The sequence below is a fragment of the Protobothrops mucrosquamatus genome, unplaced genomic scaffold (genome assembly GCF_001527695.2).
Source record: "Protobothrops mucrosquamatus isolate PMUCROS unplaced genomic scaffold, P.Mucros_1.0 scaffold48, whole genome shotgun sequence".
Taxonomy (NCBI): Eukaryota; Metazoa; Chordata; class Lepidosauria; order Squamata; family Viperidae; genus Protobothrops; species Protobothrops mucrosquamatus.
The window spans coordinates 770947-792089 of NW_015386430.1; the positions used below are offsets into that span (position 1 = coordinate 770947).

The 21143-nt window shown below is 35.5% G+C and overlaps 1 protein-coding gene across 1 annotated transcript in view; it reads left to right on the forward strand.

Annotated features, from left to right (window-relative positions):
• LOC107283778 (integrin alpha-9) overlaps window positions 1-21143 on the forward strand; it is a 68049-nt gene that overhangs the window by 29747 nt on the left and 17159 nt on the right. Inside the window, exons 8-13 of the mRNA XM_029283294.1 lie at window positions 4949-5017; window positions 9795-9932; window positions 15473-15578; window positions 16333-16427; window positions 20243-20333; window positions 21017-21062. Of these exons, the coding sequence (XP_029139127.1) occupies window positions 4949-5017; window positions 9795-9932; window positions 15473-15578; window positions 16333-16427; window positions 20243-20333; window positions 21017-21062 (545 nt within the window). The remainder of the gene's footprint in view (window positions 1-4948; window positions 5018-9794; window positions 9933-15472; window positions 15579-16332; window positions 16428-20242; window positions 20334-21016; window positions 21063-21143) is intronic.

Sequence of the window (21143 nt, forward strand, 5' to 3'; positions counted from 1 at the left end):
CTGCTGCTGAGTGGACATCTCTCATATATGTCTCGCATAAGATCATTACTTCTTGAACACAGTCTACCCAGCAACTTGTAAAGTAGATTGCTGTTACTATCCTGAAATATGATTGCTACATAAATCCACCTAATTTGACTACTATGAAATGTGAATCACAGTTTTTTAAATTGTAATTTTTACTTTGTACTTTTAACAATTAGATCTATAAACCAGCAGGATATTTCAGGGGCTAAAGCTTTCTGGAGAAAAATATTTTATATATGACAAATAATTATTACCAACATTACACCAGAAAGACAGTCTCCTTATGTATAAACTTAGTCATGCAATGTGTTTAGTATATTCTTAGTCTTTAAATACACCTCACTTTTGTAATTAGTATCCTGAGTGAGTATCAGTGCACTACAGGTACCTCCTTGTTGGTGGGATATGAAAAAGAGTATCCTGGCATGGAAGATAGTCTCTTAATTAGAATTCCAACTTGCATAATATAATGTGGTTGTGCTTGTGATAAAACTTGACTGTGTTTACTGTTAACAGGGAATGCTGCATGGCGCATGGAAATGACTAAGCCCAGTAACTTAATCTAAACCTTCTCCATCTTACTAAAATACATTTTGTGAAAGTTTTAATTAACCAGTGTCATGATGGGTGTTAGAGATTAATATATGTAGGCTTATCTGCTAGTCGTAATTTGGAAGACTATGACTTGGTATGTAAGAGGAGTAAATCATAAAAAATACAAATTACTGAATGAAATGAGTTAAGGAAAAGTAGACAGCATATAACTATGAAACTAAAAATGACAATGATCTAATAAATCTGAATGAAAGTGGTCAAACCTTTGGAATTAAAGAATACATGTATAGAAATAAAATATGTTTATGAATAAAAGCGCTAAAATGTTTGACAACATATGATTTGATGTCTTCTAGGTTGTGGATATATATGAAATAAGAATCCTTCACAAAGCAATGGCTGCATATTGTTCTTGAGTGAATGATTATAAAAAAAGAGCCAGAGTCTGAGAAAAAATTGTGTAACATTCTAAATGCCTCAGATCTAGAGGGAAAAAATTCTGTTGGTTTCATGGATAGATGCATAAGGAAAAGAGCAGAGCATACTTTAGTGAGTGGTCCACTAAAGAGTCTCAAGAATTAATAATATATAGTGTGCATTCTGTTAAAAAATGTTTATTGAAAAAAATGTGAGCATGATACTATTCACACATATATACTTTTCCAAGTATATATGCATGAATGAAAAACTATGATTAATTGGCTTGTTTGTGATGAAAGATTAAGTGAATTTGTGAAGGAGACAAGTAATGAGAAATTGTAACTTATTTATTTGGTAGTTTCAAGGATAGATTTGAGGAGAAATGATTGTGGAAGAAATGAAAAACAAAAAGAATGGCAGTAAAATGGCTGCAAGGGGAAAAAGTTCATAATGGGTGTGGGAAAAACGATTAGAAAATAAATAGATTTACCAAGAGACTGAATGGAAAGTGAAAGAGCCTGTAGAAACTGTTGGGAACAGATTGGAAAGAATGATAGTACAGAAAACTAAAAAGAAGTGGTTGAGGAATTATATAAGAGAAAGATTGCTGTAAAAATGAAAGGTATTTTATAAAGTATATAGAGTGAAAAATAGAATTATAGTGAATACTCAATGAAAGGAAGGAACACTTAAAAGAGGAGGAAATATGCAAAGCAAGTGTGATGGACATTTTAAAAAATGGCAGTGGATGAAAAGGACTAAACAAGGAGACAAAATTAAAAACAAAAAGTGCTGAAATGATTTTAAAAAAAAAAACATCAACCAAGAAGCAATAGATGGAGACTAATCAAGGAGAGATACAACCTAGAACTAAGGAGAAATTTCTGGGTAGTGAGAACAATAGATCAACCAGTGGAATGGATTGTTTTCCATTTGTCTGAAATGATATAGGGTCTCCTGCTTGGGCCAGGGGTTGGCTAGAAGACCTTTAAAGTCCCTTCAACTCTGATGTTCTATGTTCTTTGATTTAAGATGAGGAAATTTTTATAGAAAGGAGTATAAAAATAATAGTGATATGTTAAAGAATGGAATTGAAATATATATTGTATTAGTATCCAATAAAAATAAATGAAAGAGAAATCATATATTTTGAGAAATGTAAGTGCAACTGAAACAGCAGACTATATGGATATAATTTGCTTATAGCATCTGGTAGCATCTTTCATGACTAACAAATTTTATGAAAAGACATAAACTTTTGTGATATTTTGTTCTTACTTTGTTATCTGAATGCATCTGAGAAAGTGAGCTGCAATTCATAAAAATTTATGGTTTTAACAAAATTTGTTAATTGGAAAATATGCTACCAGACTGTTTCTGATCTTGAATCAGAATTAATAACTTGGATTGCCATAATAATTGCTTATGAAGAGGCTGAGTAACTTGTTTAATGTGTGCATGATGAGTTCATTTATATATGATGGTTGGAAGAATGCCATCACTTTTCCCTTAGGGCAGTGGTGGCGAACCTCTGGCATGTGTGCCAGAGGCGGCACTCAGAGCCCTCTCTGTGGGCATGCATGCCGTCGCCCCAGCATAGTTCGCCAGAGTAGCAAGCACGTGGCGTTTGGAAGCAATGGGGCAGGAAGTGAGCAAGCAAGTATTGGCCCCCTGGAGATGGCCCAGAGATGGCGAGGGACTGGTCCCTGCCAGCCTGGTCCCAGCCCACCCACCCCGGCCACGCCCACCCAGTCTGCTGTGACCACTGCAGCTGTGATCACCACAGCTATGCCCACCCAGAGGCCATGCCCACCCAGTGGGCCACGCTCCCACGCTCTGCCTGAGAGCACTACAATGCTGATGCAGCCCTGGCACGTTGCAATAAATAAGTGGGTTTTAGGTTGCAGTTTGGGCACTCGGTCTCTAAAAGGTTCGCCATTACTGCCTTAGGGAAAAGGGAAACTAACAAGAGTAAATGTAAAACCACGTGACATAGTTTGTTAAATGTACCTGGGAATGAGTTTGGCAAAATTCTAATTAAAGGGTGCAGGAAGTGATAGGGATTAAAACTGTATGGCAGGAGTGATCCGTGCAAACCAATTTTTCATCTCTACAGATTATGGAATAACAATTGGAAGGGACCTTGGAGGTCTTCTAGTACAACTCCCTGCTTATGCGATTCTGAACGAATGGCTGCCCGGTCTTATCTTAAAAACCTCCAGTGATGGAGTACCTACAACTTTTGGAAGGAAGCCGTTCCATTAATTAATTTTTCTCACTATCAGGAAATTTCTCCTTAGTTCTAAGTTGGATTTCTCCTTGATAAGTTTCCATTTCTTTCTCTGATATATGTATATAAATTTATAAATATATAATTATATATATAAATATACAATTATAAATAAATTATAAAAATATATACTGTAAACATATAATTATATAATTATATATGTATATAAATAAATACATTATATCTACATCTATAAAAATAGATATATATCCCTTTTCTCTGAGAAATAAATTAGTGATAAAAATATTTTGGTAGTATGAAATGTTTTACTCAAACACAGAATTAAAATAGATTGCTTAATAAGAGCAATATATGATGGAAAAGACAGCTATGAAAATAAATATAACACTTAGTGAATGATTCAGCTATTAAGAGAATTTCAGATTCTAACCAGCTGGACATTCCTCTATTATCAGTTAGGATAATATCATCTTCATTTTTGACAGGAACCATGAATAAAAAATATCCAGTGTAGGACATCTCTACCTTAGAAAGCTGGGAGATAAATTGAATTATAAATGGGAAAATAATCTGATTGAGATTTCAGTAATTTTATCCTATCGTCTTTGAATAAATTTTGATAAGGAAACTTTAAAAGAATCCTTTCTTTGTATGTAGGGCAGCCAAGAAGTCATCTGTTCTATATTGAACAGGTAGTGCAGCAAACATGACATCTTCTTTGGCTGCTCAAAATATTTATGGATAAACGTGTAAGGCATGATTGTGATGACATTAGAGCTCTATCAGATTGGGTCATGATGCCTTGTTTTAACCATAATCCTGAATGATATGCAGCAAATATTAGACTGTACAACACAGAGAGGAAAATGATATGAAAAGTAAAGTACTTGTGGTTTTCAGGAAAAACTGAGCAAATGAATGAAAATTGTACATCAATATTAAAGTAGTGGAAGTAGAAGAATTTATTTATGTTGGAAATGAGAAACTGGGGGGAGGGATTTTAAGAATTTAAATCTGGTGAAATGATAGTATGTAGTAGTTTGTGGATGGACTACAGCAAAGAATGAATGGTGAGATAGACAAAAATGGCTCCAAATAAAATGGTGTCGTCGTTTTCATGTATGAAAGTTAAATATATCAGGAAAAACATAAAATCAAGTTAAATATATTCAGAACGATGTATTTAAACAGGATAATATGAATGAAGGCTGAATGAATATGGATTGAATAGTAAAATGAGTGACCAGTAAAAAAGTTCATTGAGATAAAAGATTGAATTCCCAAAAATTATATGAAAAAAAAATGAATGGAAAAGAGGATGCCTGAGACAGTTGTGATTGATTCATCAAAGAAAAAGCCACTTAAGAACAAAAGGCAATGTATGAAGCAATGAAGCAGTGATGTGGGCATGGTGAAAAGAACGATGGTTTATAAGGATAAAATAGTATGGAGTGCAATATGAATGTTTGGTATAAACTTGCTTTATTGCTTCTCTCTCTCTCCCCCCCCTCTCTCTTAATCTCATGCTTTAATTCTTTTGGCTTCCTATATTTTATGCCTTTTTGCACTTTATATAACACTGCTTATCTCAAAAGAGTGTTGCATGATAGGCACATTGATATGCATGAATTGTGTCGGTTGATCTAATTATATTGGAGATAAAACAATTACTTTGTTGTTTTTTTAACTTTGTAGGTGTACATATTCCGCACAGATAGGAATTCTGGCTCTTTGATAAAAATCTTTCAGGCTTCTGGTAAAAAGGTGAGTAACCCTCAAGCAAAAATACATTTCCATACAATCAGCTTTTACAGCTAATAGTGTTTGGGGAGTTGGGCTTTAGGATTTAGTGACCATGGTCTTGAGAACAGATTTCCCAACATGTTACCAGCAACTTGGCTGGCATCTTCAAAGGCAGTATAGCATACCACTTTGCTCTGAAAATGCCAGCCACAGTTCCTGACAACAATGTCTGGAAATTTGTTCTCCAGACTGCGGTCACTAAACCCTGAAACCCAGCGATGACAAAAAATACATGTGTCACTTTTGTATAAATGTAATAAAGGGTACCCACAATGTTCTTGTCTAATCATTATATTTAGGTTGCTCATTAGCACAATGTTCTCGGGGCAAGAGTTTTCTCATTTGATTCCATTTCTTTCTTCATGCTGCAATTTTCTGAGCTGAGAACATTTTAGGGAGCAGATGTTTTGGATCATCCATCCATATAATCATGCATTATAAGTTTAGTGCTGGATTTTTATCAGCTTGATAGGAACCATTTTTGCAAATGCTATTAAACTGTTAAGGTGAACATATTTCTTTATTTGTAGAGCCTATGGTATCGGGTAAAGCAAAATTATGCAAAAACATCTGTAAGTTTCCTGTGCTTAACACTCTCATGTGACATCCAGATGAGACTTTTAGTAAGATGACCTCTGATGGATGTGTACACTACTAAACCATTCTCTGGCTACTTACAGGGTGGCATATAGTTGTGCTGCAAAAATAACACCAGGAGCTTTCTTTTAATGAAGTGCTGTTATGATGGCACATGGTCTGAACTAGTTGACTTTTGAAAATTGGAAATAAATTGTAAATTAAAGTTGTCAGATGTAAATGGCAAAAATGTAAAGTTTCACAATGACATTAGGCTTTCTCTTGGGGCAATTCTATGACAGATAGCTGAGATCTTTTCCTTCATGAAATTGTTCTAATCCGTAGTGGCATATTATTCAATAATAATAGTAATAATAATAATAATAATAATAATAATAATAATAATAATAATAATAATAATAATAATAATAATAATAATAATAATAATAATAATAATAATAATAATAAAGTTGGAAGGGACCTTGGAGGTCATCAAGTCCAACCCCCTGCTCAGATAGGTAACCCTATACCATTTCAGACAAAAGGCTGTCCAGTTTCTTCTTAAAAACTTCCAGTATTGGAGAGTTCACCGCTTCTGGAGGCAGGTTGTTCCATTGGTTAATTGTTCTGTCAGGAAGTTTCTCCTTAGTTCTAGGTTGCTTCTTGTCCTTCCTTCAGGCGCTTTGGAAAATAGCTTAACTCCCTCTTCATTCACAGTCTAGGAAATTAAAACAACACTGCTATACGCAATTGCAAAGAAAAAAAATCGACACAGGGAGTAAGATGCTGACTGACCAGCAACCCAGAAAAGCAAACAGAATTAGAGTTCTCAGACTGATCCTTGCCTTTCAGTTTCTTTCTACAGTGGTTTGTAAAACAGTGTCTACAACTTTTCAGTACTGAAAAGTCAATTTTAATTCAACCATGAAAGGCAGGATTGCTGCTGCATGACTGACCTGATCCATTGGCTGAAGTATGGGCTCAGCTTAGTTGAAGAAAAGTTGGTGGCTAAATTAAGGAGGAGGAGGAATTGCAATTCTTTTTAATCAGTAAGCAATAAATAGTAAATAGTTTTTGAAAGCCCAATTTGATGATCTTGCTTTTAGGTCAAACAGAACTTGTATTGTATAGCACAGTAACACATGATAACCTAATCAATAGTCTAAGGAAGTAACCAGCTCTGAGATTTCTCTAACACACTGAACTATTAACTAAGCACAATAAGTGGATTTGCACAGCCCATTTAGAAATAAACAGTTCAATTATATTTTGGTCCAGTGAGTCCTATTTTCACAATGAATGAAGGATACTTAGCATTTCTTGGCAAAAATCCAAAGCATATTCACAATTCAGGGCAGCTTCTTAAGTCGGGGTTTCCTTGTGAAAACTGCATAAAATGTTTCCATCCTGTGTACCTCCAATACATAGCATATTATTTCATAATGTAGAGAGTCTGTTTGATGCCACTACCATAGATATGTGATGCTGTCATAGTAATTTTGAAATCAAGTCATGTGGTGTGTGTCTCTTCAGTCTTAAATCTGCCAAATAGAGTCTTTTTTCAGTCCGGTCACTTGAGTCCAAATAACAATTGTCTATTATAACAATTAGGTTTTGAAAAATAAATTAGTATAATAAACTCAGATGGTACTCTCTGTCAAGCGCCCGGGAAAAAGGAGATTCAGGCAGCTCAAATGAGTATAAAGATTTATTGCAAGCTTAAGCTCTCTACAAAATTATGGCCAATTGACCATTAAGGGAAATATGGGAAAGATAAGTGAGACAATCAAGGTGGACTGGACTTAGATCTCTTGCTGGTGTGAAGAGATTCGTGACTTATGATGCATTTGACCCCTTCCTTGGGCTCAGTTTGGTCATCTCCTACACTGTCTTATCCACTAAGAACATTATATTTCCATTCCACCCTCAAAAGCTGCATGGAAAAGAAAGGCAGACTATTGACAGACTTCTGGATAACCAATAGGAACAAAGCAATCTTTGTCTCTAGAGGTAGGTTATTTCAGAGAAGAACACATTGCAAATTGGGCTTTCTCTAGGCCCCTTCTTGCTTATATTTCCAGGTGAGACAATTTTAATATGCCCTCTCCATTGGTTCTTATTAGACAGGCAATTCCATTTGGAGCAGACTGTATCTTGGAGACAATACTTATATGGCTGTATGGGTTAGGGTTATTATAGGTAATAATTAGCATCTTAAATTGAATCTGAACATTTGCAAGGAATCAGTGCAGTTCCTGGAAAAAATGATATCTTGTGAATAAATCAAATATACCTGGTCACTATATCACTATATAGTTGGTAAATCACTATACCTGGTCACTATATCAACAGCTGTATTTCAAACCATTTTATCTTTGGAATGGTCCTCAAGTTGAACTCATTTTAAATAGGCGTAACCGTTCAAAAATCCTTTAAATTTCAGTATTTAAATTATTAGATGGAATGAATCTTTTACTGCGGGGCAGTAAAACTAATTATCTGTGCTTGCACAAAGTGTTTTTTTAAATAGTATTTTGAGTTTCCCATACCCTCCCATTTGAAGGGCCATTGGCTTGGGTGAAAAGAAATGGAGAAAAAAATATTACATTGACACAAGATGCAATGAGAAGAAGGTTGAGGAGTTCACACAAGCATTCTGCCCTTGGACTTTTAGGTTCCCATGAAGGCCCTTATTCTATAATAACTTGAAACCGCTTCATTAAGTAATTTGCCATAGATTCAATCTTTGGATGAATTTTTGAGCTGATAATAGTTTCCAGTATTACTGAACTATATATCAGTGCATTTTTAGGCATAATTTGCCTGCCATAGGTCTATCCCTTTGTTCCTTCTGTTAATATTCCTGACCTGATCTTCTTATTAAAAAACCTGAACTTTTCAGTTGCTGAGGCCACATCTGCTTCCTGATCCAAAGGTGCTTTTTCAACTGGACTTCCTTGTTTTTCTTTGAAGATGTTTCTCTTCTCATCCAAGAAGCTTCTTCAGTTCAAAACAAAACATCTTAGAAGAAAAACAAGACAATCCAGTTGCCTCTTAAAAAAGCATCTTTGGGACAACCATGATCTGGATGACTGAGAATATCCATAGACATCTACTTCCTGACTTAATTCTCTCTCTTAACTCCATTGAGGTGATCATACGTTGTTTGGAATCTGCAAGAAAATGGTCAAAAAAGTATCCAGATAAATATTTTTTACACTGCATTTGTTTGATTCTTTTTTAAAAAGATGTCCTATATGTACCCTGAAATGTTTACAGATATAGGTGAATCATCATAATCACTTCAATACTCCAGGTATGTTTAAAGCAAGACTAGGAAAGCTTTAAGAAGAAGCAGAATAACAATTCCCAGTACCCAAGCTAGTATGGCCAACATTGAGGGACCCACATCAGTATTCTCTAAATGCCAGAGATCCAGTAATTAAAGTAATTACTTTTGCTGCATAGCAGTACTTCAAGGGTGATTCTTGTGGGGAAATGGAAGGGGGAAGGGGCTACCTGTATTGCTTTGGCCTGTAAAAGGAAGATGGGATAGAAGACAAAATAAGCTAGAAATTAAAGATGTGATGCTTTTAAAAATAAGAATGATGATGATAATAATATAGACTTAACAATTGTTGATAAGAAAGTCTAGATAATAGACAAAGCAATACCTGGAGACAGGAGAAGAGAAAGAACTGGAGAAAAATCACAAAATACAAAGGCCTGCAAATAACAGTAGAATGATTGTGGCAAAAAATAAAATAAAATAAAAGTAGTAACAATAGTAGTACCAAAACAACTGGTACACCCCTTGAACAGCATTGGTATTGAAAAATAATCACAATCAGTCAATTGCAAAAGGCAGCTTTACTTGGAACAGCTGACATCTTGCAACAATACTTTTAACACCATCAAACAACTGCCTATCCTCAGTCTTGATAAAAATGGTGGATAAAAATGTCAAATCCAGTCTATAACAAAAAGAGCAGCTGCCCTATCCAGCTGATTTTAGAAAACTCTTGCAACTGGTATTTACAGCTGCTGGTTGTGAGATGGATCAGTAAGTTGTTTTTTCACTTGGAAAAAAAAAGTTTGTGTGATTTCCTCTTGTGTGTGGGCAATATACTGAATGCTTTGTTGTGACTCGGCTTGGTTGCAGATGGGCTCTTACTTTGGCTCCTCCTTATGTGCAGTTGATCTGAATTCTGATGGACTTTCAGACCTCCTGGTGGGAGCACCCATGTTCTCTGAGATTCGGGATGAAGGTCAAGTCACTGTCTTCCTCAGCAGAGGAAATGTAAGTATATGAATGAACCCAGCTAACAGCTTGTAGAAGTCTTTGTAATACTGATCCCAATTGTACTGTATTATGTGAATTTGGTTTTAGGAATTAAGCAAATGTGGGATTGCAGTTTTCCAATTTCAGTTTTAATAAAACGAGATGCATGTGTTTTTATTATCTCTTAGAATATTATAAAGTCTGTTTGAATTCCTTCTTGTGCAAGAGTGGACAAATCTGTTATAACACAAACGAGAGAATACTGGGATGTCTCTGATTTATTATGGAAACATGTTTCACAGAAAAGTTTCATTTCTCAGATCTACAGCCTAGATTATTCTTATTTTTAATACTTTTGACCCTTTATTACTACACTTTTCATAAAAAAAAAAAAAACCCCAAGCAGTTTCTAAAACGCCATAAACCTGTATGGAAAAGCAAAGCAATATATTCTGTCTTCATGAAAGTATCCTTAAAAAGCACTGAAAAGTTTAGAACACGCTGAAAAACAAAGATGGAGCCAAGCAGACTTACTGTGAGAGGAAATAATAAGAAGGTTTTTAGAGGTCTTGTGTGTGTGTGTGTGTGTGTGTGTGTGTGTATGTGTGTACTATATATACACACAAACACATATATATGCAGAGAAAGAGAGAAAGAGAGAAAGAAAGTCTCTGAAGGCTTTCAGTTTCTGCGTAGTCCAGTTTCATTCTTGTTATCAAGGATTCTGATGTTTGAACTGGGACATGAGGTTTAGAACAAATGAAGGAACCCATCATGAAGATTGTGCATTAGAAGATATGTAGCAAAATATAGCAAATTACAGAGTTAGGAACTGAGCCAGTGTTATGTAGAAGCCTAGATTTGTCTTGGCCAGATGAGCAAAGTCAGTTCTTTGTTGTACTTCAGCCTTTCCAGGTGAATTTATTAATTCCAGAAACTTTGGATCACATACTTCAGATCTACAGTTGTATATATACATGGCCTTAGTAGGCCTAGACTTTCATTGCAGCCAGTATTTGCTATGATTAAGAAAGCTGTAGAAAGTATATCTGACCAGCTGCAGAGTTAATAAGTATTGGTATTGGTAGCCTATTAGTAACTTGTTTGTTTTGCCATTCATAGGAAGTAAGTCATTCAGAGATAGATGGATGAGATCAAAGAAATTATTAAGATGTATCTGGGAGAATTGCAAGTTATTAAGATGCATTGTGATAGCAAATATTTGACTTGAGAGTATATAAGTTAAGCTTGTATGGCATTTGATTCCAAAATTGATACAAAATATGCTCCCGAAAACCAGAATTTATAACTATTTTGCTGTTCATATTTTGGCTTGTATTATGTGCTAACATGCCAGTACTGTTCATATAGGGAGTTATTTTCAAGATATGCTCAGCAGGATCATTCCACTTAATGACTCTGATTCAGTACTTTTCTTTTTGTTTAAATATGGCAACTTTATGACCAGCCATAGTATTCCTTGGGAGACTGAATTAGTACTGTTTTATCTTCATGCCAAATTTTAAGAAGTGAACCCCTGTGAAAAGAGACGACAGGAAATGGCTTTTATTTTGACTCTGCTGAAACACCCTTCTCCCCAACAGTTAGTTCTCAGGAGAAGATTTTTCATTTCAAATGAGTACATTGCACAACTGTGTGGCCCAGAGGTTGCCTAGGGAAATAATCAACATCAGTTTCCTGTCGTCTGAGATGACCACAGATTGTTTGGAAGAAGGATGAGCCATATGGGCTTTCTCAGAGATGCTTCTGTTTGCAAAAAAAGTCTTCCATCCCAAATAAATGCTTTCTGTGCTTTGGTTTTAAAACAAATGGGTCATAAGTCATGACATTTGGGGTCATTTGAGGTCAGATGGGCACAGTAGCTTGCCATAAGCTTGAATCTTGCCTGGAAAGTTTCCTGCTATCATGCTAATCCTTCTTTTCACTAGACTAGCCATATCCAATTCCTGTAACCATTCTTCATATGTTTTAGTCTCTAGGCCCTGAATCATCTTAGTTGCTCTTCTCTGCATTCTTTTCAAAGTCTCAATATTTTTTTTATAATGTGGCGACAAAAACTGGATGTAGTATTCCAGGTGTGGTCTTACTAAGATTTTATAAAGCAGTACTAAAACTTCACATGACCTTGATTCTATCCCTCTGTTTATGCAACCAAAGACTGCATTGGCTTTGTTGGCTGTTGCTGTACACTGCTGGCTCATATTTAAGTGATTGTCCACTAGGATTCCAAGATTCCTCTCACAGTTCTGCTTTTGAGCCAGGTTTTACCTAATCTGTACCTGTACTTTTGTTTTTTCTTATCTAAGTGTAAACCTTACTTTTCTCTATGTTAAATTTCATTTTGTTGGGTAGGGCCCAATGTTCAAGTTTGTCAAAATCCATCTGGATCTTGAGCCTATCATTGAGTTTCAAGCTGGGCCTTCAGTATGGAATGTTATAGAGATACATCCAGACATAGTTTAGATTGCAGAATTATTTGTCTCCAGTTAGTTATATTATCTGAGCTTTAGTATCTCATTTATAAATTAAGCTCTATCTTGATTATTGATTAATGGATTTTGCTCTTTCCTATGATAGTTCTAAGTGGAACCATTCTCTTAATAATGTCACAAAGGCCATTAGCCTGCTAATAGATGTTTTGCTCAAATTTCATAGCTAGGCCAACACTTGAACTCAATCTCCTAATTAATTGTGAGGGAACTGTCTAGAATCTAAAAACAATATAACAAGCATGCAATGAAAGTATTAACTCTTGAAATCAATAAGTCTCGAAAACAAAGAGCATTAAAGCATATATTAACTGTGGACTACCCTGGGAACAATTAACTCTTTGCATTAGAAAGTAAGCATTAAATTTATCACTACCTTTTTTAAAACATAATTTAAAGGAATTATTTTAGTGAGGTTATCTTTATTCCTGACTCTTTTGCAACTAATGGTAAAGTCTGAAGGAGGATTCTGTGTAGGCTTTGGTGAGAATGTTTAACATCCTATCCCTGAATGAGAACTCTGATAGAGCAAGCTTTTTAGTTCTGAAGAACATGAAGAATATGCATTTATCATTTTCATTTTGATCTAATGCTTCCCTTCTGTGATTATTTCTCCATCTTTTGGAGAAGGTTCCTAGTCAGTGCTGGGAATGCATTTGGAGAGTGCCAGGCAAAGTTGTTTGATCAAATCACAGATTACATGTTGATCCTGTAGCCACCAAAGAACATACCCCCTCTCTCTCCCCCTCTCCGAAACAGTATTTGGTGAAAGAAAATGTCAACTTGGGGGAGTTTTCATTTCTATGTTTTAAACCAAATAAGACCAAAATAGTGGTTGAAATAGTGTGTTTGGCACACTGCACCTCTTCAGGGTTAAGTCTTGAAAAAACAATAAAGATTGAAAAATCCTCCCTGAGGAACTTCACTTCATTCCCATCATACTTTGCCTCCCACAACTCCTTGGAGTCCTAATTTTTTTGAAAATTGATTTTGAAACCGATTCCCGGAGGAAAGCACTTATATAATTATGGGCAACTATGTCCAAGTCAAAGAATCAGCCAATGTTGCACCATCTACATCAGAGGTCACCAACCTTTTGGGCACCAGGGACTGGTTCCGTGCAGAGAGGTTTTTCTGCAGACTGGAAGGTGCGTGGTTTTGTGTGCTACCTGCATCTTGCGGATTAGGCTTTGCTTGTTTGTGTGGCCCGGTTGTTGGCATGCTGTAGCCTGGTACTGGTCCACGGACCGGGGGTTGGGGACCCCTGATCTACATGCAGGTTGCAAAACAAGCAATGTGACATGTATGACTCTGTAGTAGACAATTTCAGGCACTATTACATCACAATAGACTTCTCCAAGTTGAATGCAGGTCTGAATTGTCTTCCTCCCTCCTGTTTCCTGACACTTGCTCCTTGTTACTTTTCACTGGAAGCCTATGTGAACTTTTCTTTCCTAGTACATGACAATAATAGGAAATCTGAAAATGCCAGGCGCTCCAGAGGGATTCCCAGGGCCTTCAGAATGTCTGGGTACCATATTAGAGAGAGTGGGGGTGGATGTCAATTCCCACAAAAAATTTCAAAGAGGCCTCTTTTCCTGCTGGTATTTGGGAAATTTATAGGTAGAGCAAGTCCTGTAGGTTCTCAGTGGGACTGGGGGAATTACAAGATTGGATATATTTAATATTTAAGCCCATTGTTATACCTGATGACAGGATTTTTCAGATTTAGAATGGGACAGCTATTTACTAACTTAATTTTCTATGCTCAGTTCCAGATTGAAACCAGGGGAATTTGCCCATCACAAGTGGCACCTATACTACAAGTTAGAGACTGTAGTGAAACATGCTTTAACCATGATAGAAGTTCAGATTAAGTGCATGGTTTGGAAAATATAGATTAGTGGAACACGCTTCCAAAAACTATGTATTGCATTTATTATATATAGAATCCTAGAACTGAAGGGGATTACAAAGGTCATTTGGTTCAACCCCTGTTTTTAAGGGAAATTTACAACTACCAGTAGTTGGCCTTCCAGACTACTTCCCCTGGCAAATTATAAATTTCATGCTACTGTTCAGTCAAAATCTCTCTTCTGTTATTTGAATCAACTGGATTATTTCTTGGGCTTTGTGTTTTGCTTGTTCTTTGTGATGCTAAGTATTTTGGCATTTTGCATCTGAGGCTTTGCCAAAGATACAATATTGTTTATATTCTATGTATGGATCTGCCAGTTGGTGTTTACACTTTTTGGTATACTAAAGAGAGCAGTCTATTTTCAAGGCCTTCACAGTTAAAGAAATCCTGATTAACTCTATTCTTATATAGTTGCATACCTATTACTAGTTCATTTTGTTTTCTAATTATTTATGCAGAGATTGCTGCAGTTAATATTACAGAAGAGGTATTCCCTGTTTTCTTATACAGAAGAGGGAATATTTCTTCTAAAACAATCCTATTGTGACATCAGTATGGTTCATTGGTGGATAAAGAAAAAAAAATACACATTTTTTGTGTGTGCTGTTGATGGATCAACATGTTTAATTCAGTTATTTTAACACTAATTGAACTGATTTATCTGTCCCAGTTCCAATGATTATGGGTTAATTTTGCTGAATATCCTGTATTCTAAAATTTCCTTCCAGCTGTTCATTTGAACAGAATAGAAGCTATATACTTCATTAGCTGTTTGGCTTTTTGCTGTAACACATATGGAGGACTTGACATGCATGAGATTTTTTTGTGTTTTGGAGTTTGAGAAATTAGATTTGCCATGTATTGGTCTTTGCAGTGATATCCAGACCAGTGATTCTGTTTTCAGGAACAATTGAGTGCTTTTTAAATTTACACTGATTTCATCTCTATCATATCTGAGTAGTTGCACTGACTGAAGCATATGGTCAGAAGTTCAGGAATCTTACCCCAGATATGTTCCAGGTGTTTCCTGAAGGACATATATATATATGAGATTCTTCCAGCACCAGAGGTCATGCATCTTTCAACACTAGCCTCTATTTTTCTTAGCCTGGCTATTTCCTGTTTGCTAGGGAGTTATGGAAGAGCAACGTGTTCTGAATGGTGATAATGCCTACAACGCACACTTTGGGGAAAGCATCGCATCCCTTGGGGACATTGATGATGATGGATTTCCAGGTCAGTATATTTTCTTTTGCACCGGGCCTTGTTCTTTCTTGCTTTAGCAAGATAAATCTGGTATTTACAGAGTACATATAATAATATTGAACTATCACAATTATATGTATATAATTTGTTGATATAATGAAGAGACAGGTGCACTGGGGTGTATTTTTGGCTTAAGAGTAGTATTGGGTCCTGCTAGATAAATTAAAGGTAGTTTTTTTCTAATGATTAAAATTTCCAGTTGTGATTTTTAAGCAGCTTCACAATGTGTAAATAAATACAATCTGAACTAACTTAAATGATCTAATTGTATGTTGCCTAGACAAAATAAAACAACAAAAACCATACAGTTATAGATTGGCTGTTGAATCCCACACCTCAATTAATTTGCATTATCATAGTGTTTTAAAGACCTGAACATTTTGAAAAGATTTCTCTGTGGTATGGAATTGTATTCTCTGTGCAACTCATAGATTCATCTACAGTTACCTAAGATCTCCCTTGATATTAATAAAGCAAGCCAAGATGGATAAGTATTCTCCTATGCATAATTTGTATTCATAGAACCTAAACACATGTTTTTATTAGGTGAAATACACATCCAAGGGTTTATTTGTTTTTAAATAGCCAGTGCTTATGAAATGAAGTAATATTCTGCAAATTAGATTGCCATTAAGGCAGTTACTCCTATCTTTGTGTTAAAGAAGGTAGCTGTAGCTTCATAACTAAAAAACAATCACTTCTTATGTTGTTTGGCCTTTTGTAGATGTTGCCATTGGTGCTCCTAAAGAAGATGACTATGCAGGAGCAGTATATATTTATCATGGATACATTGGGGGCATCATTCCTCGATATTCCATGGTAAGTACCAAATGTTACAAGAATTTGTAAGAATAGAGCAAAAGTTAGGAAGTAGCCTATTGCTTAAAAGACCAGGTCCACACATGAAGGTTCGATTTAACTGAGTTATTGCTAAAAGCCTATGCACAGGAATATTCTCAAGGAATGGTCAGAACCTGCTCAGAGTTAGATAAGTGTCATCAGCAATCAAGGTGGGACGTTGTTCATTTGTGGCTACAATAGTGATTCTCCTCTGATCCCTCTTTTACCCTTTCACTTGGCTTTGCCAGTCTTTCTCCCACAATAAAATGTGAAATAGGGCTTCAAATTATGTACTTGAGGGGCTGTTGTCAATAATTTGCCATCAACATTGAAACCACTTAGTGGTTTGTAATAGTTCCTCCCCTCTTGATACTCCCAACACTAGATAGTCATTGAAAATATTCATCACATGTTTATATAATTTAAGCTGGTATTTCAAGTTTTAATTTCAAGACTTACCGTGGGGGGAAAAATAATGACTTTTCTTTATTATGCAGAAATAAAGTAAAAAAAAAAAAACCATACTCCCAAGGCCAAAATAATCACATTGTTTTTTATTTTAATTTCATCTTAAAATCTCATGCTTTATCTTCAGGTCCTTAGCACCCATCTAGAAAGTGGGAGAGTAATTAATTCAAATCCTGCCTTAGTATGAAAGTCAGCTGGGTGACTTAGAGCCAATCGCTCTTTCTCAATCCAACCCACCGCACAGGCTTGTTGTTGTGGGGACAATTGGAGGAGGAAGGTGTGTTATATATGTTTGCCACCTTGAGTTATTTGTAAAAAATAATGAAGGTGGGTTATAAATAATTAAAAATAAATAACATGCCATAACAAGATTTTGTAGGTTACAATAAGGAAACAACAGCTTAATTTAATATCTATTCCATTATTATTTTTCAATGAGTCTCTTTCTAAAATGTTTTCCTGTTGACTTCATCTTAGATTCTTGGCTGTAATAGTGGAAGTCAAAAGTCAATTCTCCTTCTTTTAATAAATATGTGTTACTAGATCATATCATGAGCCTTTTGCCCCAAGCTGGTTTGTGTTACATTTTTTCTTTAGAAAGGGCTTATGGAAAAAAAGTATTTTTTTTTATCCTTCAGCTGTTTAAAGTACTGATCTAAATATTTTTCTTTGTTGCTGGGTGGGGGTTTATGAGGGATGCTAAGTCAGAGTTTAGTGATTGCCTCTGAGATCATTTGAGAAATCTGTAGATGATTAGTTCTGCTGTTTGCTGACTGTTTTAGAATGCATTAACTCTCCTTTGAAACACAATAACATATGCTAAATCCCTTTTTATGATCGTTTGTGAAAGTGATAATTTGTGATGCATGGACAATTATTTATGTCCATAGGGAGGAGAGTGGGAACATCAGAACTGATTCAGATGCATACCGTTAGCTTGGTTGGGGATATCTGAATATCTGCCCCCCCCACGCACATATGAGACAATATTGGAGTTTATACAAAGGGACATTAATATTGGCATAGTTAAAATAACTGCTGAATCTTTTGGATTTTTAGGAAAAGTTCTTCTCCATAATTTCCTATTTTTGTCTTTGATCTCATTCTTTTTCTTTCTCTCTTTTTTGCTTCAGGCTTCTAATGGTTGTATTATATTGCTTTGCCATGTTCACATAGACCAGGGCTGTAGGTCAGCCATTTATTTGCCTCACAAATCCATCAAACACTTTCAGATGTTTAATTTGTAACATCTGCCTACCTGGCCTCTATTTGAACCAGTAAACTTAGGGTAAAGGGCTTTGGGCCTGGTTTCTGAACCATCCAGATGCTGTGGATTTTGTAAAACATTCTCATTCTCTCTTTCTTTCTCTCTCTCTTTCCCTCTCTCTTTCCCTCTCCCTCTTTCTCTTACACACATAATACACAACTGTTTGATGAGAGGGCATTTAGTTATAGATGCTGTGATAAAATTTTAGAACCGTCTGATACAGAAAAATACTGGCATACCTGAAGTACCTTAAGAAGTTGGCAAATAATTGTCTCTATTAAATAAATACTATCAAGCTGAGTTTTGCAGCCCTTGCTTTCATTTACAGCTCTCCAAACTGTGTAGAATTATTCTCCAACTTTTATATCCTAATAGCCTGCAGATGTCTGTGGGATATGTATTGTATAGCTCTGTATTTACCACCCTAACGGGGACCCCCCGCAAAATCCAAGCCACATTCTCTTGTGTAAATGTAATTTGAGGAGTCCAGCTGCTTTCTTTTGCCTTCATTTCCAAAAGTGGCAACATTTTCTTTATAACCTTTTTTTTGAAACAGAAGATTTAAAAGCTCCTTCTCCCTCTTTTATATATGCAGTTTTTCCTCATTTCTCCCATCTGACAATGGGACAGGGCTATTTTTATTTAGAATTCCATTTTGCCCGTAGAAAATGGTTAAACTAAAATAAAAATGCAGAATGTTGCATTCCCATCTCTTACGAAGAAATACCAATCTCCTATAGAATGGACAATGTTCTCCAATAAGGTTTCTTAGTTAAACATTGAATTTGTTCTGTGGATGAGCAGAGGCTCATTACACCTGATGAACATCTGCATTGCAAATTTTGGATCAACAGGAGTCAGAGACATAATGACTTCCTTGCAAAGATAGTTCCTGCATGTTTAAATTTAAAGATATATTAATTGTCCTTATTTGTTCCAACCCTGTAGCAAGGCACTACTACTATTTTTTCAGCATAACAGTAGCCTGTATAATCTAACAAGCCCATTAATTGTAATATTATAGATGTAATGATGAACTGTGAATCATCTCCATTGGACAAGTAGGGAAGAAGAGTCAACAATTTGTTCAATGGAATATGCCCTCATCTTTTTCTGATTTAAGCAATATAATAAAGCCAGTATATGTTTTCTCTGAAAGAAAAAAACCCTATTGCTTCTCAAACAGCAGAGGCTTAGTATCAGTACATTAGATCCAGTGATGATGCCTTAATTGAGAGTGGAAAATCTTGCATTTTGACCCCATCGGTCAAGGAATTCTGGTTGGTGGCTCCAGGAGAAGAGGCTTTTTCCCCCATGGCTCCCACTGTTTGGAATATCGTGCCCCTCAAGATGAGATCCATCCTTACCCTCTTGACCGTCTGAAAGAGCCTCAAATCCTATCTGTGGAGATTCTCAATCATCCAGGTCATCTTTGTTCCAAAGGTGCTTTTTCAAAAGACAACTGGATTTTCTTGGTTTTTTTCCTTGAAAATGTTTCACTTCTCATCCATAAAGTGAGAACTGAAGAAACTTCTTGGATAAGAGTGAATTTTTTCAGGGGAAAAAACCAAGAAAGTCCAGTTGCCTTTTGAAAAAGCACTTTTGGGACAGACTGATGGGGGCATCTTCCTAGATGTGGTTAATGGAGAGGTTGTTAATGAAGATCCCAGCTCCACTTTATTTGTATTCTGGTCCCAAACTTAACTTTGTTCATTTTTAATGTTGAATGTTTTAATGTTTTAATATTTTGGCTTTATAATGCTGTAAGCCACCAGAATTGCTTGACACCGAGATGGGTAGCATATAAATTAAATAAATAAAATCTGTATGATAATATTGACATCAGTATATGAGCATATATACATGCCTGCATATATGCTCATACATATATACATCTTTCTCATTTATATAACTTGGAGATAATATATGTTTCACAACCAGTCAGCTCAATTCTATCAAAATGTGATAATTTTGCAGTGAATCTTATCAAATATATAAAACATAAACATTGTGCTTTTGTTTGATTTGATTGATTTCAGTTCTGAATTGTTTGTTGCAGAAAATATCTGGAAGGAAGTTAAGTCCAAGGTTGCAGATGTTTGGCCAGTCCATTTCTGGAGGAATTGATATGGATGGAAATGGTTATCCAGGTAGGCTTTGACAGTTTAATGCAAATAAATTGATAAAATTAATGGAAGGAGTAAAGAGTCAAGGATTCATATGTCCATTGTTTTTGTTAAAATCTGTCTACTTTATATAAAAACATGTTTTCAATGAATTTAAGGCAAAGGGGGTGGGGATTGGTTGGACTATTCTAAGTTTGAAATAGATGCTAGAAATCAAGGAATATAAATGATATGAACTTTTATAAGATAAACAATAATTGTATATTCACAAATCATGAAACTTGGTCTCCTGGGATCAATTCTGAGAAATATAGAAACTATTCATAGTGCAGCTTAGTAACTGGATGGTGAATTAAACTATGATAAACTTAATAACCAAACATTCCTGAACATTCTCCTTATATCAGTATGTAAGATATATTTTCATTACAAAATGCCTGTCTTGACTCATGTCAAGAAAGGAATAAAGGAATAACCAAACATTATTTGATTATTCCTTTATTCCTTTCTTGACATGAGTCAAGACGGGCATTTTGTAATGAAAATATATCTTACATACTGATATAAGGAGAATGTTCAGGAATGTATTGTCCTGGAAAATTATATTTCAGGAGAAGATCCTAAAAACATTGAATTGCTTTTATTCATTTAAATTTGTGGAGGTCAGGAATCATGCTTGTTCTAAATGCTATCAACTTTTTTTCCAGATGTGACAATTGGTGCCTTTGTGTCAAACAATGTAGTTCTTCTAAGGTGAGTGCTATTTATCTTGTTTCTTGTACTGTACTTGCTGTCCCTTGCTTGGCTTTAGAAGAAACAAAATTCTCGTAAGCG